General features: G+C 40.5%; 1 protein-coding gene across 3 annotated transcripts in view; it reads left to right on the top strand.

Annotated features, from left to right (window-relative positions):
* The window catches only part of PRDM2 (PR/SET domain 2), a 109,662-nt gene that overhangs the window by 20,625 nt on the left and 64,452 nt on the right, over window positions 1–24,585 (top strand). For all 3 annotated transcript variants that reach the window (XR_009456171.1, XM_059716258.1, XM_059716259.1), the window contains exons 3-5: window positions 7,197–7,314; window positions 9,531–9,634; window positions 15,084–15,236. Coding sequence is in view for 2 of the 3 variants with exons in the window: in XM_059716258.1 (XP_059572241.1) it covers window positions 7,197–7,314; window positions 9,531–9,634; window positions 15,084–15,236 (375 nt within the window). In the remaining variant the exon portion in view is untranslated. The remainder of the gene's footprint in view (window positions 1–7,196; window positions 7,315–9,530; window positions 9,635–15,083; window positions 15,237–24,585) is intronic.

Below are 24,585 nucleotides of genomic sequence, written 5' to 3'. Positions count from 1 at the left end.
TATCAAGGATATGTGACTGGGGTGTGGGGATTGCTATATTTACCTGTAGTAATAGTTCTCTGAAAGTCAGGTCCTTTGTACATCTATATGTACCCTCTTGAGTTCCCTCTGAGGAGTTAAGACTCTTTATTATTCCTTTGATACTTAGAAAGGTTAGGTTGAAAAGGAACTGGCAGTGAATGACTGTGATATACAATACACAGCTGTAATATACAGTACAATAAATATATCTGTTCTTCTTGGCATAAGGCATGTGCATGAACTGCCTCACTTTTGCGAGATACGTTCCGCTTGTGAGCTGCCAAGGTCATGAGACCCCAAGAAAAAAAAGACTGGTATAGCAGAGCCTTCTTTCAGAGAAATGTATTTATAGTAAAATTTCCTTTAAAAGTGCTAGTGAGCTAAAGTCTGCATGTCTATGTAGATGGCCACGTTTGAAAAAGTTAGAGTTGGTCTTGAACCACTAAGCCTCTTGTTGATTGAAGCACTAAAAAATGGATGGCACAACCACCCCAAAAATAGTTATTGTGTAATCTAAGAGTTCATTTATGAGAAAATTAACATGCAAAAATAACTCTGTATTCATGCTTTAATGCATTTATTTGTTCTTCTGCCCTTTAAACGAAACTAAAAATCTCAGCTTATAAGGGTATTAGTTATTTTAACTATTTAGGAAATGAAACGTATCAGTAATATTTTAGTAGGCATATCTGTTTTCAGCAGAGCTTGCTTATACTGGTACTTTGTATCTGTATAATTTCATGAAAATTCTGCAAACACAGGAATTTTTAAACTTATGTCAATACTTAAGTGTACCAAAGTGTGGGTCAAATCTGTTCTTCTATGTGTTTTGAAGCAAGAAAAAATTAGTTGGGGGGGGGGAAACCAATACACTTACAACAATCTAATGGTGCAGCTCCATGTTTTTTGTTATTATATTCATGTCTAATGTTGATTAATAGCACTGGGAGTTATATTTGAGTATCTTGTAGAATGCAGATATTTTGGGAACGATTGTTTAAACTGCTGGATAGATGCTTAAAGACCCATTAAAATTTTACTGCTTCTGCTTGGTCCTTGGTCACACAAGCTCAATTGTTAAGAAACAATGATTGGGAAAATGCATAGAAAGTTGTGCAACCTATCAAAATTTTCAATAGAAAATTAGGCTAGTTAATAAATCTTCATATTGTATTTTCTCCAAATGTTTCTTACTTGTGCTGACATCACAGAGATCACTTATTTAGCCCTTAAGCAAGATGTAAAGCATTTGAGAGAGCAATACTGGGAGATGGGAAGTAAATATTTTTCAGAAAACAAATTTGTGATGGAAAGGGCAACATCAGATGTTACTGTTGCGATTGAAACAGCCCTATGAATAGATAAGTGATGCAGTCAGTACAAAATAGGATTTAATGTTTAACTTCCCCTAAATTGTTGCCGCCCTGTTTTCACTTTCAGGAACCAGATGATAGGTTGTTTGTTCATCTTGACATTTTCTAGCTGCCATATGTTGAGCTTGCAGTCTCGTCTGTCTTGTTATTCTGCCTACACCTGTAAGAAAACTGTGTTTGCTTTGCCTAGAAGTATTCATAATGTTGTTGATTAGCTCTCACGACCAAAACTTCTTAAATCAGCGTAGCTATCATTCTCTTGAAGACCATGCTGCAAAACTGGTTGGGGAAAGATTACCGGACTGTTTCCCAATATAGGCCTATTCATTTAGTATGTTAGAAATTATATTCATCTGTTGATTTAGAATTGCACAGTCTTCAGTCCTATCTGATGATACAGTTGAATGTCAAAGTATGTTCTTACACAGTTGAATTTTTAGTTTGCAATTTTTTACAAAGTAAACTCCAAGGATTGTGGGTAGCATTCCTGAAACTTTCTCTAAATGAATTTTTGTTGCGATTGATTTAGTAAATATAATGGATATGTACAGTGCATAGAGTTTACAAAGTTAGTTGATTATGACAGTTTTGAAACGAAACATAATCGTAGATAGTTCTAGGGTTTTCTAGCGGTGATGATTGTGCTATAGATAATAAACTACATACAATTGACTCACAATTTGTCCAGCGAATTCCTTGTAAGGTTTTGTTGTGTTAGTAGCACGTGTTTTACTGCTTTAAAACTAAAATCCTAATTCAGGATTTGGCAAAAGCCCTACACTTGCAAGCTGTTTTTTAGTGGACTAGTGGAGGGAGGAAGGAGAGAAGGAGTCTTCACCAGTTTTGGTGTGGAGGCTCAACCACGAATTTGTTGCTTCCATAAGCATATCTATAAGAAGGAAACTTGGCACTCAAGTGTTTGTATTTGTTCAGACAGATCTCTGGAGCTACAAGGCATGTAACAGTAGGAACTTACAGACACCTAACATGAGTATAGAAGAGATGCCATGCTTGTTTACTGTCTGTGCTTCCCTCCACTTACGTACAATGTCACTCTACTCCCTGTGAAGACAAATTTCTCTTGTTTGCCTTGCTTTTTCACACACAAAAGAAAGAAAAATGTGATTGCAAAAACTGGGAGACTTGAGGACTAGTTTGGTACCTGACACTACCTTAAATCAGTTTAACAAAAAAAAAAAGAAAAGAAAAATTAAGATTTTTTATTTGATGTCATACATGGAAAATCTGAAAGTAATTGCACTCAAACAGGAAGTACAGAATTAGCAATGTAGGTAAAGCTGTGCATAGTGAATGTGAGCGCACTAATAGTTAGCAGCCCTTCCAGCCTCATACTTAGTATCACCTTATGTTCAAAATAATCATCACCCTTTTCGGTTTCAAGGCAGGCTGTTCGCTGCATTTCATGCTTATTAGTAACTATAGTGTGTGGGGAGAGGTACAGACCTGGTTGTGCTGTTAAGATCAGGTTCCTGTGTTTCAAGAAGATAGTAAGTTGACCAAGTTCATGTAGGAGTGTGCTTATGCAGGAATGGATTGCAAGTTGCATAGAGAGAGTGCTATCCATAGCTAAGTACAGACAGTCAAAAGCCCCAAGGCAGAAGTGATTAAGTTTTTGCAGGTTGCTCTAAGGTGTGTAGACTGAACTAATAACGAACTGAACTAACCTTCAGTTTTCAGTTAGGAAAGACGGGCAGAGGCTTGCACTAACCCAGGCCAGAAAGCAGGGAGTGCTAGAGCATGCCTCCCAGCCTGCACCGTGGGGGAAAGAGTCCCCCTCCTGGCTACATTTCCACCCCTGCCTCCACGTATTAGTGATTTGCACTGGCCTGGCTTTGTGGAGGGGGAATCACCCCCTCCTCCCCACAGCTGGGCAGACCAGGGCTTGGGGAATCCCTGGTATTGGTCTCCCCCCATGTGGACAGATGCCGAGCTTGGGGGCTGGCCCTGGGAGGGGGGACTCCTTTCACCCTCTCCCCAGTGAGTCAGTGACTTGTGCTGGCCTGTCCTGGGAGGGGGATGGCAACCCTTGCAGACCAGGGCTCGGGGCCAGCCTGCGGGCTCTGTTCCCCCACCTCCCTCCTACTGCCCTGCAGGGCCGACAGGCGTAGGCAGGAGGACCAGGATGGGGAGTAGAGGCATTGTGGGGTGGGGCTGGCCCCAGCTCAGCCAGCACAGCCAAAGCTAGCCCACCTACCCTGCTGGGGGGAGGGGGAGAGAGTTAGCAGGGGAGGGGGGCCCAGTGTATCCTGGGAAGCTGGGGGACTGGGATATAACTTGAATCGGGAGGGGATCTGGGCTAGAAGTAGAATAGACTGATTTAACTTAACTGTTTTAAGTCTGATACTACATCTATCCAGGTCTGTCTTAAACTGAGTTCAGCCATTTTGAAACCGGTTTATGTGCACTGAGCTTCTGTTTTGTTACAGGTTTAAACCTGTTTCTAATCACTTATACTGGTTTTACGTGTACCTTCTGTCCCTAGCCCTTGCCGTGTGTCTTATCTATTGCCATTATAGGGCTCTAACCAGGTGCTATCTTTATCTAATAACATTGCATAATCTATTACTCAAATTTTAAGACTTATTTCAACACAATATCGTTATTATCAGTTGATTCTTTTTAACTAATTATATCCTAAGCATAAATCTTCATTAAATTAATACAAAAGCTATTTCTAAATCTAGACAAAAATGCAACGTTATTTGTTTTGGGGCTAGGGTTGCCAACTCTCCTGGTTTGGCTAGGAGTCTACTGGACTTGGCATTGATCCCCCAGTGACTATTGAAAGCAGTCGGGGAGATTGATATTGTGAACAGGTTGAACACTACAATTAATGACATTACGTCATGCTGAGGGGAAAAAAAATCTCCTAGAATAACTTCAGTCAGAGTTGGCAGCCCTGTTTGGGACATGTTTGTCATTTGCACTGTCAATTTTAAAGACAATAAATTATAAGCTAGAGGTCTGAGGCTGATTCAGTAAACTTACTTAAAATAGTGATCCTGTTGAGGAAAAATTTCTTACTAGCTTCAGTTGAAGCTTTTTCATTATGGATCACAACTGAAGAAGCGTGTTGCTAATTCCCACAGACTTCTGTGATTTGGACTTGGGTTTGCCTAAAATTGCCAGAGGATCAAGCTCCAAACAGAAAATCAACAGCAAAAACAAATGAGAGAAATGAATTAGAAGCTGTACATTTTAAAAAAAGGAAAGTGAAGTCTATGTTCACTGAAGTAATTAAGACAAAGTAAGGAGTAGAGCTGCAGCACTACTTTGAGACTAGTTAATATAAATAAGTAGTTAATGCTAACTAGATCCATTTAAATGCAGAGTCTGAGTTTGCACAATACCTGTCATCCTGTGGCTTTTGGTGTCTTACACTAGGAACCATGCAATTAAAATGTGCTCTGCAACTGTAAGGCTTTCTTACTAAGAACTCCTTTAGCATCTCTAGAGAGATGATCTGAATTGAATGTACTTATTCTACCACAGCAGTTTTACCAACATTCATAGATACTTCAATGCTGACTGTTTCCACTGTGTAATTTGTACAAGTAGAAATGGTGATTGACTTGAACAGTTTACAGTCTAATATGAAACCTTTTTTCAAATGTCCTCAAGTGGTCAGAGACCAATATAAAAATATTTACTTACTACATCAAGAACAATAGTAATAGCTATTGTGTTGCATTTAAAACATACTGGAGCTGAAAAGTAAAGTTCAAACATGCACTTGCTTGCCTTACTTGATTTAGCTTCTTTGTATTAGAAACAAACATTTAAAAAATGCATTTTTCTCCGAGCAGTTCACTCTTAAACCCTAATTAATAGCTGTATTTTAATAAGGCAAGGTGGCACGTGGAATTTCCCTCTAAGCAATCTTTCAGTTGATTAAAACTTAATGGAAGTGTACCTTTGGACTGAAATTGGATCATTTGGTGGGTTTGGTTTGTGGATTTTTTTCTCTTTGTTTTAACTGGATCAAAAGTGGTATAGCATTAACCAGTTGGAAGACAGTTAGGACAGTATTTCAAACATTTGTTTAAAAAAAACTAAAACGGTTTGCAGACTTGTTTGGAACAAATCTGGCACTTCAGTGGGATGTTGTAGAAACTTGAAATGCCATAAAGGATTCTGCTGGCATTAAGACTACTCATTACAACGTAGTAATGTCTCTACAAACTCTTTAAAAACTAGGAACCATGTTGGCAGCTGTATAATCTTGGTTTTACGCATCACTTGGTATCAGCTCTTGAAAAATGGAAGAAATAAGAATTAAGTTTAGCCACAGCACAAGTGACCACTAGGCATTGTTGCATGTTATGCAGCATAACACAGTTCTGAGATAATCCTGTTAACAGTTTGACTCCATCACTGAAGTTAGATAGGAAGGTCATACTGGGCACGTCTACACGTGCAGTCGATGTGACTCTAGCTCAATTTGAGCTGGAGTAAACTAATCCTGCTGTCATGGTTTATCTGTGTATTTAAGCTCAATAATTTACTGCACTTCTAGATGCTGCTTGAATCTGGGACTATCCTAGCTGGCAGTGCAGTAAATTCATCTGCTATACCCTAACTGTCATGTACGTGTAGACGACGACACTTTTTATTTTGCAGCAAATTAGTCTGCTGTGCACTAAAGCGTCTTGTGTAGATGCATCCATGGTATAGCAAAAATGCTTGAGAATTAAAAATTAGATTTTTTTAAAGGGTTTTGTCAACCTTTAGCAAGGGAGAGAGATACGATTGTGGTTAAATAATGAACTGTGATTAAGTTGAGTTCCTAGTTGTACCAGAGACTTCAGTTGTGATTTTTCTTACAGTACTTCTGTCTCCATGAGGCTGTTTTGAAAATAATGTTTGAGGTATATAGATGTTTTATTACTAAATAGCTGGGCACAGAAATCTTGACCAAGTGTTCAAATGTATAGGTCTAACTGTATGTAGACTTAGGATCCTGGGTTGAGCATTCATCATATGAATTTCTACCAGCTTCTGGATGGTATACCTGACACAGTGTCTTCATGTTATGAAGAGCTAAAATTGATTATTTTTATTTCTGGTCTGTGAACTTGTTAAACTGGTCAGTTTGCAGTGCAGTTCTAAAATGCTGATGTACTTTACCTGAAGAAGGAAAAAAAAAGCATACTGAAAAATGACTTGATTTTGAATCGTGGAAGAAATGTAACTTCTCAAGGCATATAGAGGACACTATGCTTCACTTTTTTCTTCTTTACCTGTAGCTACCAGGTGACTTTCACACTGTCACTGGTGAATAGAATCAGTTTAGTTGCATACAAGAAATTAAATATTTGTAGTTCTGTTTCTACAAGGAACAAAAGAAAATTCTGAATTTGTTTTTTAAAGAGAACTCAGGGGCGAACAAATGACTTGCAAGATGTAAACAAACCCAGGTTACATTTGCTTACCAAATATGGACTGGAGACAAAACTCATACTTTAAGCATAGCACAGCCGGAACAAAGCAGGATTTATAGAGAACTACTTTGGCTCTTCAGTCCCAAAGAAGGAAATGTAGTATCGATTGAAGGCCGAAGTATAAACCAGTGAAATAAATGTACTGTACCAAATAACCTATCTACTGCAACATGGAAGTTACTTGTTGAATGTCCACGGAGAGACCCTAGTTGAAATGTCACTTTCGGAGATCACTTTTATTCTGTGTTAGTAATGCTTATTTTTGGGTTGATTGTCAGTGTTCTGGAGTGTTTATTTTTCTGTACTTAGGTTTATGATGTTTTTGCCTTCTGATTCCTAGAACACAACTGAATCTTCAGGAGCAGTTGAGACCTTGGCTGATGTACCTGAACATGTGCTTAAAGGGCTTCCTGAGGAAGTGAGGCTTTTCCCATCTGCTGTTGACAAGACACGGCTCGGTAAGTGCTGTAACTGTAAAAGGAGTGGGGAATTTACAGCTCCAAAATAACACAAGCTGGTAGTTATGGGAAGTGAAGACTTAAAGTAACCAAACTATTATTTATTTTAGTTCATTCCAAATGAGCTTTCCTTTTTACTCAGACTAAAAATAAAATGTGCAATCAGTCTGGTGGGAATCCTAAAAATACCTTTTAAAGAACAACTGCTGCAGTTGCATAGTAATGAGATTATATTTTAGTGTGGGGGTAAAATGGAAAAAAGCCCTGTCTTTTTTGGCCCTGATTTTTTTTTTTTTTTTTTTTTTTTTTTTTACTGCATGACTCACACTGATGGAACACTAGATAGCTGTTAAAACCTCCCTTTTCAGCTGATAAAGTAACTTGTCATTGGCAAATTCTTACTCGATGTTATGATTCCTATATTTCTATATTGCTTTAGTCCCTGTTCACTTCCATCCTATTAGATTAAACAGTTTCTCATATTAGTATTCTTACGCAGTAACTAAGGTAGATTTCCCTCCCCTGCGATAACTTGACTCTTACATGGAGAGTGAAAGTAAGCTTCTGTTGATACCATCCTGTATGATCCACGGTGGACTGGCTGACCAGTCTCCTGTTACCAAGTTTTACTTGCGAGTCTGACCAAAGATTGATCTGTAGCATTTGTGCAGAAAGTTTAAGAGATTGGTGAGGGATTCTAAAATGTAGGTGCATGCTGGTAATAATTGTTAGTTTAAACTCTCTGAGGCAGGGATAATGTCTTCCAGTAGGATCCTGATCTTAATGGGATACCTCAAAGAGCTTCCATAATGCACTCATCTTGAATTCATAAGTGATCTTTAAAGTAGGAGAGGAGTTTTGATATTGTACTCTTAGAATATATGTTAGTATAAATATTGATATCTCGGGTGAGGAACTACATTGCAGAAAAAATAAGCAAGATCTAATTAGAAATGCCATTCATTGAATCATATCAGATGTTGAAAAGAATGGAAGTTTCTATTTCTAGGATGATTTACCTGTCACTAGTATAGTAAAAGTGAAAGAAGTTGCTAAAGTATGTATCAGAATCTCACGAAAACAAAAATATATCTTTCCTTTGTAGCCTTACATTTCTGTACCTTGCAAAGGTTCATTGTGTTTGCATGGAATTTGTCTGAAGTTCCCGTGAAGGACAGAAGGGTTGAGAGAGAGTGGTTTGGAAACATCATTAGTAAAATTGCAGAGAAGTCAAGTTGGGAGGGACCTCAATAGCTTTTATCCGAATTCGATATCTTCCATGTTACAGCTTTTGTCTGAGCACTCAAAAACTGCTGCTAAGTTATTAGCGACTGTGAATGGGTTAATGCTTGCTTGCTGACCCGGAGATGGGGCAGCAGTTTTGCAGCACAGCCTCTCCACGGAAAAAACAGATCTAGGCAAGGCATTGAAAAACTCTTTTGTGCATTCTCCCTTGCAAAAGTATGGTGCATGTTTTATTTTGGGGGGCATGTAGCATCTGAGAAAATACAGTAATTTTTTCTCGATGGGTACATTTTTTAATGCCATGTAACATCTTTGGAATGGACTTTGCTGTCCATTTTTAAATGTAAGTAGATGAAAATACTTTTTCCCTAGAACCCCGTCTTCAAATAACATTTCATAAGCATTTCTTTAACAACATATTCACTCGCCAAATAAAACAGGCACCAAGATAATAGTGGAAGGTATTGTGAATATGATCTGATTGTACTTGAGGAGCTGGCAGGTCACCTTTGTCTCTAGGCATAAAAATTAGGGCCACGGATACTTCATAATCAGGAGAAAGGCCTCAAAATAAACAGGCTTAATTGGAGTTCAGTGGGTCTGTCTCTGGTGTTAAATGGTCCAACATCATCTGCAACACGTATCATTTGGTTCTTGAAATATTCTGAACACATGCAAGATGGAGGGTGAAGGTTGTCTGTATTTCATCAGATGAACTTTCTTTTCCTCCCTCCATTTTTTCAAAGCTAGTTTATTCAGTTTCAAAATGTGTGTTCTAGGTTTTCATGAGTGTATTAAGTAAGGTTTTTGGGGGGGGGTGTAGTTGGTTTTACAAACTGACTTTAATATTTTGTGTGGTTACTTTTCTTTTGATATTTTTTTCTGTTTTGTATATTTAATACTCTGGTAAAATGTAAAGGTGTTAAGAAACTTATTTAACTTAATTGCAATGATGAATTTTAACTTTTCAGGTGTTTGGGCAACAAAGTCAATTTTGAAAGGCAAAAAGTTTGGACCATTTCTTGGTGATAAGAAAAAAAGATCCCAAGTTAAAAGCAATGTGTACATGTGGGAGGTAAGAAAATAGCTGGTTATGGAAGTATCCAGCCTACAGTTGTATGACTTTTGTAACTGATGATTAATTTTTCAATATTTATGCAGATTTTGATCAGAACTATTTCCATTCTAAAAATGCACATATTGCAACTTCAAATAGCAGACTGCAACCATGTGGGATTACAAAGCTAAATGTCAAGTATGCATTTTGTATAGTTACAATCATCTTCCTGTAAAAGTTCCTTACTGATCAGGCTTGGCTTCCTGTTGCTTGATCCTACAACCACCCCCCTTCTGAAGCGGGGGTTGAGCACCATCAGCTCCCACTGAAATCAATAGTCTTACAGTCTCTTGGGGAAATGCTTGGCACCTCATTTGATCCAATAATCCAATGGCATACCATTGGGCTGCCTCTGTACTTGCACTTCTTTGCTGGTCTTTGCCAATATGCAAACACTTCTATAAGCTATAGACAGACACGCCAGTTGCACTGCTCTCAAAGAATACCTATACAAGCTGGTAAAACTGTTACATCAGCATGTTTGTAGAAGTAACAAACTGAAGGGAGTAAGAATGGGAAGCTATGGTAGTAGCACACGGTTTATTAGACTTACTATAGGTACAATTTACAGGTTTGTTGTGTTTTTTTTTTGTTTTTTTTTTAAAGATACTGAGGGTGTCTGTAATCCCTGCCGGCCACTAGCCTTATAAAATAAAACGAGTTGTGAAGTATTCTGTGTACACATGCAGGCATCAAACAGAATGTCGGTCCCTTGTGGAGATTTCTCTAGAACCTAAAATGATAGTTTTTCAGAAATGCAAACCAGTGTCCAGTTAAAAAAACAAAACAAAAGGCATTTAAATAGAACGCCAGATAAGTCAACAAATGCCTCAAGACATCAAAGCAGGATACAATAGATTGTAGTATCTCAGACACTGAGCTAGTACAGGAACAAGTAGGAAGATGGAATCCCAATCGAGTAAATTATTGACCTAAAGTCACTTGTTTCTCTTGGGGCACTTCTGTGCCATTGTGGTAGCATGCTCTGGCTGGAACATTCCTGAGCACACTCCACTCCACTGGCACCACTGAGTACTCCTCAAACACATGCCTGAAGAACAGCCTCCGAGGAATACCCTGGAATGTTCTTGGTGACATACTTCCAGGGTTGGAGCAAGTCAGTGGAAGCAGATGGGTAGCATGTGCTCAGGGCTGTCCATCTGGAGCATGCTGCTGCTGCTGCAGTGTAGCTATGTCCAATTCTGGACATTCATGCAGTGGAACTTTTACATCAATAAAGTATTTATTCTAATAGATAAATATATCTGAAATTCAGTTTCAGATTTTTAATCTGCATTTTTCAGGTATTTTAAAAAAGTTTATAATTTGCAATAGTTGGCCACCTAACTTAATTTGCCAAGATATTGGGATGATTTTCAGATGCAAGAATCTTAATTGTAACACAGCATGTCATGTGGCAGCTTACTGCTGTTTTTACAGTGGTCTTTTAATATGGTCATGACTTACAGAGCTACCCTAACTAAAAAATGATTAATAATACTGTAATGCAAAATGGCATTTCTGAACCAGCTGTGGACATCAGAGCTCCCTGTGTGTGTGTTTCTTTTTGAAAGTACACTTAGAGTGGCTGGGGAAAGGTCTTTTCCTTCTTGGAAGAAGTGGCTGAACAGAAAGTGATGGAAGCCCAGAATTTGAAATACTGGTGAGCCATCTGGGCCCGGTCTATCAGGGATCATTGATAGTCTTACTGCCCTGAAGAGGTGTTAACCCTCTTCTGTTTCCTAGTGTTTAAAAGGTCTACATTTGGTAGGGTGGAGTTTCTTTTAGTTGAATGATGTGGTGTTATGTTCAACTATGCTTTCCATACTGTTAGATGTCCCATATTAGTACAGCACTCTGTACCACTCTTCCATTTCAACTGAACAGATCATTTTTACAGTCTTTTTAGACTTACATTTCCAGTCAGTGTAACTGTGTACTCTCTGCTATTTCAAGGAATTGGCCTGCTGATGAGCATGCCCTCAGAAATCAGCTGACAAAATCTGAGCTGGAACATTTTGATGAGGAATGTTATTTCTTTCTAGCCGTTGCATGGCTAGAGGATTAACAAAGGCTCATCAAAATTTGAAAAATCTGATTTTTTTTTTTTTACCCCCAGTCAGCAACACCTTTTATGTTCCACCACAAACTAGAATGATATAGACTCTACAGAAATACATTTCAGTAAACCGCCCTTGTGTTTAGACCTATTTTTAAAATGTAACATCAAATAAAGACATGTAAAATTTTGGGAAGAAAACATTACTGTACAACTGTATGTCAATTAAACATCAGAAATAATTAAAATGATGCAGCTTTGTATAACAAAAATGGAAAACGTAAGGTGAGGTCTGGATTTCAGTTTATTCCTCAGTTCTGCAAGAGATTGAGCTTTGTAAAGAAACTTGCTGAAGCTGCAGGATAGCCTGGAAATCTTCTCTTATATAAATAAATGCATGCAAACAGGCACCCCTGGGCCCCGCTCAAAGCATTTTTTTGAACTAAAGATGGCGTAAACATAGAAATGTGCAATGATTTTTTTTCAAGATGAGCGGCTCATTATTTACAAATTATGACCTGGAAATCACAACTTCCTGGCTGGGATGATGTAGTTGGGGCTGGTCCTGCTTTGAGCAGGGTGTGACCTCCTGAGCTCCCTTCCAGCCCACATTTTCTAAGATTCTAAATTGTGTCCATTGTCTGTGCTAAAACCTCTTATTGTTATTCCATCCATACTCCCCTTTCATCCACTTATATGTTTCTCTCACATGTTATGTCAGCATCTTTTATGCTACAGATGCTTTGGAGACAAATCAGTCTTTTGCTATATACTTCTTACATAACATAGTACCAATTAACCCACTCTTCTTGCTAAATGTAAAAGAGCAAGCAAAGAGAGATTGTCATCCTCTGTATATACAAAGACATTTAAAAAATAATTTTAGCTAGCACATCCATTCTATCATTGTAGGCAGAAGACAAATTAATAATTTTGAAATTAAGACTAGATCATGACCAGGCTTAACAAAAGAAAACTCTCATCTCTGGCAGTATAGCTTTACTCCCCAAAAAGCATTTTTATAATGCTCTTTGACTACTGCAGCAGCTTAAGCCACGTGTTGTATAGGTGCAGACATTTTTGCCATTGTCTTCTGAAACTGCTCAGTAGACAATAGTATTGTACTGTTGCTAACACTAGGGAACTATATCAGCACTGAACAAAGTGCAAAAAGACAAAGACCGTAGAGAGGTTGGGATTGTAATAGACTCATTTACAGATGAACTGACATTGATAGATGGAACAGAAAGGAGCAGAAGCAAATACTAAACTTTAAATAATCAGACTTTGAAAAGATACTCATCCCTTTCTTTTCAAAAGTTACCCAGTACTGATAAGAACAGCCTAGTACTGATAAGTCAGCCTACATGCATAGTATACTAAGGTAGGAAAAAACATTTTAAATCATGGAAAATAAGATGTCTCCTACTGCCAAACAGTGGTTATTTCTGTGGTTGGGAAAGAACATTTGACATTTCAGGATACCCGTAGGCCCCTGCTTCACCTTACATCTATTACACAATTAACTAGTTAAATACGCAAAGACTGGTCACACATGCAAAGTAATTATTACACCATAAAAATGACTTTCCAGCTTTAAAAAAAAGCCAGCCAGCTACTAAGTTAGTGCTTGAAAATGTGTAAGAACTCTATAGCTGGTTCTACCGGCTTTGAATCTGAATGGGTAGGTAGCAGGACTCTTACAGACACCTATTTTTCATTGTGATGGAGAACATGGTTGGTATGTGGCGTCTTGGAAAAGAATCATATTTTATAAGTTGGTGGCCAACACTGATTGTTTGTCAGTATATTGACTGTATTACAAGCAGTTCTGAAATGAAAAAGATGATTAAATGGAGTTACAAACCAGTTCTCCTGGAAATAAAACTGAAAAATGCGTGTGGGACTTGGAATATAGACTATTTTAAACTTGTAGTTTGCTAAGCTTAATTAAGGAGATCAAGTGATTTTTTTTAAATGTTAGGATGTAATTTACCCATTGAAGACCAATAATAAGTAAACCTACTTTACTTACTTGTAGCTTTCAAGTGAAGCTAAAAGGGTAAACTTTTCTAATGTTACTTTTCCTATTCCATTAATAATAAGAATAACAAACACCTTAATGCATTTCTATATTGATCTAACATTTTCAAATAGAAACTGTTCTTTGAGACCTGATAAATCGAAAGAAAGTTAAATGTTTACGCTAATTTTAAATTTAATGCAGCTTTAATTACTGTTGTAGGTTTAATTTAAAACATAACTATACAATCCTATTCAGCTTGAACTATTACATGAAATGCTTAATTTAAGATCACCTTTAGACAGAGAGGCTCAAAATCCATATTTTTGCAGAAATCTTGTCTCGTCTACAGGAATGATTTATATGTGATAAATAGTCCGTGATGAGCACATTAGATCAAGTTGTAAGAAAGTACCAGTTGTGCACACATTATTTTTAACTTTTGTGGCTTTGTCAGTATATCTTTTTTCTTAATTTCACAGTGAAAACAGCATCAAGGTCTGGTACTGAAAATGTGTACACTTGGCAGTTTTTTTGCCTTTCATCTGGGTGGTGAAGGGAAGTCTAATGAGCTATTAAAGCATTAATTTGTTGTACAAACAGAAATAGTCTGATTTTTCCTGTTTGACTTCTACTGTTTTTCTATAATAACAGTAGGTGCTTTTTTTCAGCACGTTCCTTAACAGTTTCGTTGTGGGTACTATCAGACATACAGGAACTATTAAATAGTACAACTCCAGTATTTGCCAGCACAGAATAAGAAACTTTGAAAAATCAAGCCCAAATAAACACATTCAGTCAAGTTATTACTAGGTACTTGTTCTAGTGCACCAAGCACAATGTTACCTGATGTAAACTGTACATTCCTACAGTTGAAAGGCTTCCTTGTAAAGCTCACCTACTCTTTCCTTAGTATCTTTAAGTGGCCTTCCTTAAGTCAAATCCAGACTCAACCAAAAGTTGCGAGAGTTCTGCCAAGGGAAGTCAGGAATATTACCTCCTCTGTCTGTCCGGATGGTAGCCATTAGAACTGAAGGCTTAAGCCAATTCGTCGAGGACAGGGACACAAGAACAGCCAGAGTTTTTGCAGAGACTGAGGGAGAGTACGTTTCTGCTCTCCAAGCCTCCTGGGAAATATGCAATATGCCAAGTTTCAGTAAAATACTTAACTTGGTATAATGCTTATAAATAAGATTATCAAAATACTCCTTTCTGCCATAAGTCTTTGCAGTATATTTCTGTGTGGTCAGGATGATTATTTTTTCTGCCCGCTGAAGAGGAGTAAATGTCGTCTTTTTTTTTTTTTTTTTCCTTTTTCTCTTTAGGTGTATTACCCAAACCTGGGATGGATGTGTGTTGATGCCACCGATCCAAAGAAAGGGAACTGGTTGCGGTATGTGAACTGGGCTCGTTCTGGAAAAGAGCAAAATCTGTTCCCACTGGAGATCAACAGGACCATTTACTACAAAACACTAAAGGTAGCATTGTTGGAATAGTCAGTGATTCTTTCTCTTTGTTCAGGATCCTGTTTCTATTTAACTTTTCAGCTTAAACTTAATTTTTTAATAGCTTTAGAACAGGGGTGTCAAACTCATCCAGCCCCAGAGGCTTGATGAAGGGAGTTGGGCTGATCTGTGGGCTGGATCAGGCTGCGCTGGAACCAGCATGCTGAGCTGATTGGACAGGGTGCTACATGCATCAGACATGGCTGGTCCAGTCCCACGTGCTGCATGCAGCAAGTACTGGCCCCACTTGCATCGTTCTGCACGTGATGCTTGGGGCTGGCTTTGGGGCGCACACTGCGTGGGGCAGCCTCCTGGACTGGCCCTGTGTGTTGCTTCCGGGGCTAGTCCAGGTTGGGCCCCAGGTTGTCCATGCGTGCCAGAGCCAGTGTACAGGGCTATTCTGATGGGGTGTTCCATGCAGCGTGTGCCCCACGAGAGCTATGCATCACATGCAGAGCGAGCCTTGGAGCAGGGCCAGCACATGCTGTACACAGCACAAGGGACCGACCATACATGGGGCCTGTGCTGTGTGCTGTGCCCTGCTGGACTGGCCCTGTGCACTGGCTTTGGCATGGCCCAGTGTAAACCAGCCCTGGACCCAGTGCATAGAGTTGGTCTGGCTTGGGCACCGCATGCAGTGTGCATCCCCCCCCCCCCAAACCAACCCCCTGTGCTGCACACAGTGTCTGTGATGTCTGGACCAGCCCATATGCCAGATGAGTCAGTCTGAGGTCCAGGGGCTGGCTCATAGTGCTCCATGGACCAGATCTGGCCCATGGGTTTTATGTTTGACACCCCTGCCTTTAGAAGATTCACTTGAAATATTGCAGATACTCAATTCTTCAAGTTCATCATTTCTTCATAGTTAAAATGGCAATTGAAAGCCAATCTTACAAACTAGCATATGCAGGAACACTGAGATATTTATATTTGTGTTAGAGGTTTGATACACTGCCACTAGTCTGGTCAACTCAGTCCCAAGGCCGCTGTGACTGTTGGGGCATCTTAGACGCTGTAACAATCCTTCTCTACCCCGCCCTATGTTTGGCTAGCTTTGTGCACTGTGTCAGTTGAAGCCCCATCCAAAGCCCCATTATGTTGCCACTGTAAATACAAATTTATGTGCAAAACTTACTGTAAGTGATTACTGTTGACTCTTCAGTTGCCAAGGATGCTCAAGATACACGTTATTCACAATAGCCAGCTTGAGAGATTTTCAGAAAACAACAACAACAAAAAAGATTGTGGATCTCCCAGACTCAGTTTTGCAGAATGTTTCTGTGAAGCAGTTTTTTGTATTTCAGAATGCATAGCCTAAGATGCATTTTATATCCTCAACAAAAAACAATCCCACTACTTCAGAGGCTTAAATATGTTGTAAGAATTTTAAAAGGCTAGTTCTGCTTTGTTCTGGACTTTTGCACCTGTGATTAAGGGAAGTATTAATATACACTGATAGCTGTTTCAAATAAGGTAATGTAGTATGATGTACATTTATCTTTGCCATCGCTATGGCAAACAGCTGTGTCTTATTTTATATGCCAGCAAAAGATAGACATCTGAAAGTAAACTGGTGGTCACCTAAGGATAAGAAGCTATGGATATGATATCATTCAGTATTGAGGCTTTTATATCTTAACAGTGCCTTGATGTGATGCGGTAGTTTAGTAAGCTTAAAATTGTTCTACACCTGTTCTCTGAACTGCATGATTTTTAAATGTATGGTCTGCAGCAGGGGTGTCTAACTCAACCAGCCCCCAAGGCCAGATGCAGGGCTCTTCGTGGGCTGGATCTGGAGCTAGAGGCAGTGATGGTGAGGTGAGCAACATAAGGGAGCTGCAGGGATTAATGCAGCTATTGCTCACCCACTGCCTCTGACACGTGTCCAGAATGGGGCTCCATATCCTGAATTCAGCAGTGGGCCCTGACCCCAAATTACTAGGCCCTGGCTTCTGGAGTCACTGTGGTGTAACACACTGCATCCTTTCTGCAATGATGTAGTCTTTGAATCAGTCGGTAAGCAACAACAGGAACAAAGCTTTTGAATTTATTCTTCGCATTGATGGTTACTACCTGATGGGTTATGCTGGTAATGGAAGCTAAGAGTTATTGATGGTACAGATTATCTCTGTTCACAAATGTATCACTTCAGTATTTGAAATGGTCCTTGTAATTGGACTACACTCTCCCATTGGGATGGATTCAGTCCTAATAGGTCTTGTCTTCCCATTACTAGTCACCCCATGTAGTTCACACAGTCAAATAGCACTTCCTGATCAGAAGCTACTGATAGAATCCACATTATTAGTGTAGAAAACTGAGATCTGTCGCATCGTATGATCAGTTTGGAAACTAGATGGGAAGAAAAAAATAGTTTTGAGTTTTCTACCTGCAGATCTACTACTTTTTTCCAAATATGAGAAATTCTGTATGAAATAAATTAGCATAAAAAATCCATTCAGTTTTTGTAAAGTTTTTTTTTGTATTTATTTCCTGCAACTTCTGTTGCACAACAGAGTCTGTTTGAAGCCACTTAGTACTTCTACACAAAGACCTGAAAGCCTGGCTGTTTTTCAGATGCCAAGTATGGATTTGACTAAACTCTATTCATTGCAAGTTTTAAATACATAGATGTGTGGTTTCCTGTGCAGTAAATGGTAACAGCACAGGTTATAAAAACAGGCTCCCATTCCAATGCTGCCTCCCATTGGCAAAAAAAATGTATAAACTCATACGTAATAACAGGAAGTAAATATATCCACGGTGGAACAAACTGTGGCTCGCAAGCTGCATGCAGCTTGCCGACACAGTACTTGGGGCTCTCTCGAAATTGGCCGAAGTCCTGCCCACTTCTCCCGGAGGCGGCTCCAGGAGACAGCGCAGCCCTGCACCTCCCACCGCTCCAGCTTTCCCACTTAGGAGCACGCCCCAAGCCCACCCTTCTCCTTCCTTCTCTCCCTCCAAGACTGCCAGCTCAGGCATCGGGCTGCTGGGGCGAGGACTGCAGCTGCAGCGCTTACCCTGGGGCATGCTCCCCGCAGGGAAAGCCAGAGTGGCTCAGTGGTTGGGGGGGGTCAACTCCACTCTGGGTCACTCAGCACCCCCCGCTTGCTCTCCAGCTCTTGAACTTTGGTGGGGGATCAGATGTGGCTCCCAGGGTGAGTAACTCTGGCCACCCCCAAAATAGATCTACCTCTACAGCAATGCAGATTGTCCGTTACATTTGAAAGCATTTGTTTCAGTATTTTTGCCCTTCCTATTCATATACTTTTTTGAGGAGGGGGTTATTGGCTAAACTCTTACCCTTCTAGTTTGTCACGCCTTGTGAAGCAATGAAGAAAAACATTTTAACAGTGGAGGTTAAAAGGGTTCTTGGCAACTTTTTACCTTCTATATAGGGTCAGTTTCCTAATACAGTCCAAGCTTTGGAGAGTCACTTTAGCTGCTGACAGACATAAAAAACAAAAAATTGCACTTTCTGGGAAGAAACAGCACGCTAGTTTGACCTGGCTCCGCAGCATACGTATAAATTGGGTGCTTCAGCAGGGCTTTTTGACGCTTTTATTTAAAGCCGATTCAATCAGCTGTTTAGATAAAAATGCCCAAAAAGCCCCACTAAAGCACCTACTTGATCTATACTGATATTGGGCAAGCCAGGTCCAACTAATGTGCTGCCTCTTCTGGGCATGCGCTGGGCTTGGTGGAGGGGCACACCGAGTTTTAAATTGCCAGGTTTTTTTCACTTCTGTAAGCAGCCTTAGATACTACAACATGCACTAAAAAGAAATGTGTGTTAGGCAGTAATTATACTTTGTAAGTTTTCAATAAGAATACTTGTTTTTAATCTGGAATTTTGTTTGGTACTCCTCAACGATGTCATGGTAACTATAATTAAATTAAAGGAAATGGATATTAAGGAAACTTGCTTGATCCACAGTGCTGCAAAACCTAGTATTTTGTAGCTATCTGAAATAACTACGTAAGTGCTCAGTGACGTGTGTGTTTATAGGAGGCAGATTCCCAAGGTTAAACTATTGGAAAGAGAAGCATGTAAATAATAGCTGCAAAGACTGAACAAATGGACAGAGGATCACGTAGGAAAGATTTCCGATTTCTTGAGGCTGAAGAGGCATATTGCCACATGGAACAGTTTAAAATATACAAAATCATTCCTTCTATCGGATTAGTTTAAGTCACCATACATGCCTCAAATGGCTTCTTTCTTAAGGAACCCTCATTTCTTTTAGTAGAGTTTACTCTTTCCGTGGTGGTCATTTTTAATTTTTTTTTAAAAATAAAACATATAAAAAAAAATAGCATATAGTTCTGTGTCCATTGATAACACACTCTAATATTAATTAACATTTATTTGTTTAAATGGGCCTGCCTCCTATAATCAACTAACATTCTTTGACTGATTCAGATACTAAGTTAGCTAGGGCAGAGAATATGCCCTTTTTTGAAATGGCATGTACCACAGATACCATAAATTTATTCAGATGGCTGAAATACTCTCCATGTTAGTTTGAGTACTCTTGCAGTCAGCATGCCTTTAGGAAGATTTGCAGTGTCACTGCTGTTCTCTCACAGAACTGTTGTGGTGTATTTATGTTCAATGTCCTAGCCTTTTAAAATTGTCATGAACTTACCACCTCGGGCACACAACTAATTGCCCTGACCCTTACTGCAGTGATTCACGAAAAAGAATAAAATTAAGTGTATTTTACTTGGTCGCGAAAATAAGGAAAAATAAATGTTGTAATGCTGGCATCTATGTAGCTTTTTATCGTTATTTGATTAGTTGGCATTTAAAAGGTTTTCACACACAATTAAAAATAGCTCCCATTTAATTATTCCAAATTTCTCTTACGTTCTTGTGGATTTTTAGTCTGTAATTTAAGTAGCTTGATTTCAAAATGTGAACATATTATCATAAAGTTTAAGAAAACCACTTGGCCAAGATGAGCAGAGTCTGTCTGAGCTCGTTTGCTAGAATAGAATCTCAAAGCCATGTAGATATTTCATTTTCTTTATTGTGTCTGTTAGTAGCTAACAGCAGAATTGCACGTTTGGGACTTTCTGTTCTAATGAGGCCTTGGATAGAGTTTTAAAAGGAGAAGTGAATAACATTCTTCACATCTCACAAGCTGATGCTTTCAAGTTAGAATAGACAGTATTGGGAGGCAGTTTTGCATACGTGTTCCCTAATATACATATATGCAACCGGGGGCTGCCTTGCCACAACTATTTAAACTCATAATTGTTTTTCAAAACTCCATTAAAAAACACCATTGAGTGACAGTTGAGAAGTATGTTAAAGTTCTTGGAAACTGTCCATAGGATACAGTACTTACAGGATTATGTCTTTAAATATTAACTAAATAGAACTAGCAGTGAAAACTCAACTTCAAAGTGTTTTAAGAATCAGCTTGACTGTAAAGCTGTGCCCAACTTAAGGTGAAACGTATTTAGGGAAAGCTGTTTTTTCCAACGGTAAATAGATAACAAGCTTGGGACCTTGCTATGAAGTGACACAACTGTAAATCAAAGAATGGAATTTGATTTTTTTTCAGGTGTGAACACAGCATATGCGTAGAAACACTCGTATGTAGAGTTCAGTGCTGCTGCAAATGAAATCAGGTCCTTGTTGTGCTGGGTGGTGAATCGGGATGTAGTAAAAGACATTTCTTTTACTGAAGAATTTAGGATCTCATGAGACAAACGTTGCTGGTAAACTATGTCTAACCTTTACCGGGCTGGTATTAAGAAGTCAAAACAAAGATGGTACTCGTAGGGTGTGCACGAGTGTTAGGCTTCTACCAGGAAAATCGCAGTTTCCCCAGGGAAACCCAAAGTGTACACGTGTGCACATAGTTTCTAGCAAACCACAAATGGCAGTTCTGGTAGAAAACTAAACTGACTGTACTCCAGGAGGGTACAAGTCAGTCCTGGTAGAGTTTCTACCAGAGGAACAAATGCATTTACACTTACCCGGGGGTGTTGTGGGTAGGAGTTTGCTGAGTGGAACAAAACCATGAGAATTTTCTTGGATCTTCTGAACACTTGTACGTACAATTTTGTACATGGTACGCTTTAAAAAAATCAAGTGATTCAGGGTTTCTTTAAAGTAGAGTTCTTGTTTTAAAAGTATTGCTAGCCTAAGATCTGTTCTAATTGCCCAAGCTTGGATTATGGATGACAGCATCTCATTTTAGAAAAACTGGGTCAGGTGGTCTTATTTAGACACTGATTTAGGTTTAGTGTTTTAAGTTCTTAGTTGATTAGAAAAGGAAAATCATCCAAATACAGAGTGAAGTTGATTGCTTAACTTCATCATTCTATGTTCTCTGTAGGTTGTTGGTTTAAAGAACAGGTTCTTTGAAGCAGGAGCTTTCTCTTCATTCCTAACTATCAAAGAAGGAAATAATAAGCTACTCAGAGTTTATTCCATTGGCTCTCCAAAACTTTAAATAGAAAACAGTCTAATGCTTTCTTTATATAAAAAGATTACATTGGTTTAATTAAAGGGTGTATTTTAAAATTTGCGCAAGTCTCTTTATAATCTTAGATTGTTTTTGGTTTTTTTTAAACCTGGCATACATCTATTTAGGTTGCTTTGATTTAACTTTGGCCTTAACACTCTTAGGTTTGGAAGCATGAACAGCCATGTTTTACTGGGGTTCCTGGTGCACATTCATTTAATGGTGCCATGGGATCTGATCCCAACAAGCACGCCTCCTGCCATACCGCACGTGCTTGGCAGGATGCACGATTTTGGGATCATGGATTAGAATCCGTTCTTGCCATTATTACTTGCTAGTGGAGGGGGAGCCCAGGACCAAGATCTCAAGACCAAAGTGAAAGCAACCAGTGTGGTCCCAGGACATGGACTGACAGTCAGCTGCTTGTTGGTCCCAGGGCCTGGACCACACCAGGGCTGCATCAGGACTCCATTGTGGTCCCAGGGCTGGGACTGACAATCAGCTTATGTTTGGTCCCAGCCCCAAGACTACACTGGGGCCAGATCAAGACTCCAGTTCAGTCCCAGGGCCAGTTCTCAGCCCCAGCCTCAGAACTGCAAATACCAGAGAAACAATTGCACGCAGTTTTTTTAAGGTCCTGTTGCCCTGGGATCAGGGAGAGGTTCCCTGATCCTGTGGTCCCCATGTGCTGGGGATGTCAGAAAACCATGTATACAGGTGGACTACGTGTGCGCTTGTTAAAGGTCTTAGCCCACAGCAGCCCTGGGATCAAGAACTTCTCGTTGATCCCAGGGTCCCCCCATGGCTGGGATGTATCCAGTGTCTTGCTCTGCAGCTCCAGAGCAAATGTGGAAAAGGCAATCAACCTTTCAGGACTCACTGAGCCATGTAGCTCACCATCACCTGACACCTGACTTCCAGGCGCCAGACTTCCATGCGTAGATCCTGAGGTGGCGCAGAGTCACTTGGAAGAACTGGATGCCTTTAAGTCGGCAGGCCCGGATGGGCTCCATCCGAGGGTGCTGAAGGCACTGGCCGACGTCATTGCAGAGCCACTGGCGGGAATATTCGAATGCTCATGGCGCCCGGGCCAAGTCCCGGAGGACTGGAAAAGGGCCAACATGGTCCCCATTTTCAAAAAGGGGAGGAAGGAGGACCCGGGCAACTATAGGCCGGTCAGTCTCACCTCCATCCTTGGTAAAGTATTTGAAAAAATTATCAAGGCTCACATTTGTGAGAGCCCGGCAGGACAAATTATGCTGAGGGGAAACCAGCATGGGTTTGTTGGCGGGCAGATCGTGCCTGACCAACCTAGTCTCTTTCTATGACCAGGTTACGAAACGCCTGGACACAGGAGGAGGGGTGGATGTCGTATACTTGGACTTCAGGAAGGCCTTCGATACGGTATCCCACCCCTTACTGGTGAACAAATTAAGAGGCTGTGATGTGGATGACTGCACAGTCCGGTGGGTGGCGAATTGGCTAGAGGGTCGCACCCAAAGAGTCGTGGTGGATGGGTCGGTCTCGACCTGGAAGGGTGTGGGCAGTGGGGTCCCGCAGGGTTCGGTCCTTGGACCGATACTCTTTAATGTCTTCATCAGCGACTTGGACGTGGGAGTGAAATGTACTCTGTCCAAGTTTGCAGATGACACAAAGCTATGGGGAGAAGTGGACACGCCGGAGGGCAGGGAACAGCTGCAGGCAGACCTGGATAGGCTGGACAAGTGGGCAGAAAACAACAGGATGCAGTTCAACAAGGAGAAATGCAAAGTGCTGCACCTAGGGAGGAAAAATGTCCAGCACACCTACAGCCTAGGGAATGACCTGCTGGGTGGCACAGAGGTGGAAAGGGATCTCGGAGTCCTAGTGGACTCCAAGTTGAACATGAGCCGGCAGTGTGACGAAGCCATCAGAAAAGCCAATGGCACTTTATCGTGCATCAGCAGATGCATGACAAATAGGTCCAGGGAGGTGATACTTCCCCTCTATAGGGCGCTGGTCAGACCGCAGTTGGAGTACTGTGTGCAATTCTGGGCGCCACACTTCAAGAAGGATGCGGATAACCTGGAGAGGGTACAGCGAAGGGCAACTCGTATGGTCAAGGGCCTGCAGACCAAGCCCTACGAGGAGAGACTAGAGAAACTGGACCTTTTCAGCCTCCGCAAGAGAAGGTTGAGAGGCGACCTTGTGGCTGCCTATAGGTTCATCACGGGGGCACAGAAGGGAATTGGTGAGGATTTATTCACCAAGGCGCCCCCGGGGGTTACAAGAAACAATGGCCACAAGCTAGCAGAGAGCAGATTTAGACTGGACATTAGGAAGAACTTCTTCACAGTTCGAGTGGCCAAGGTCTGGAACGGGCTCCCAAGGGAGGTGGTGCTCTCCCCTACCCTGGGGGTCTTCAAGAGGAGGTTAGATGAGCGTCTAGCTGGGGTCATCTAGACCCAGCACTCTTTCCTGCTTATGCAGGGGGTCAGACTTGATGATCTATTGAGGTCCCTTCTGACCCTAACATCTATGAATCTATGAACCAGAATGTGCCTTATTCTTCGATCCCTGCTGGAGCTACAGAGCAAGGCATGTGTTATGCTGGGTAGTGGGGACCTGGCATCCCAGCACAGCTGGTGAGCTCCCCTCAAGTTGGCACCCTGAAAACCATGAGGGGCAGCCCCACACAGGGCTGTCTCACATGGCAATCAGCCTGCCAACAGGGAAGTTGTCAACTAAGCCCCAGCCTGCAGCCAGCATCAGGCTGCATGGTAGGGTTACCCTGCCACATGTTCCATTTTAGGCACAATGGAAACACAGAAGTGTTACTGTGGAAAAATGTTTTGTGGAAT

The sequence above is a fragment of the Alligator mississippiensis genome, chromosome 13, assembly GCF_030867095.1.
Source record: "Alligator mississippiensis isolate rAllMis1 chromosome 13, rAllMis1, whole genome shotgun sequence".
Classification (NCBI taxonomy): Eukaryota; Metazoa; Chordata; order Crocodylia; family Alligatoridae; genus Alligator; species Alligator mississippiensis.
This window is presented reverse-complemented; position numbering and strand designations above follow the sequence as displayed.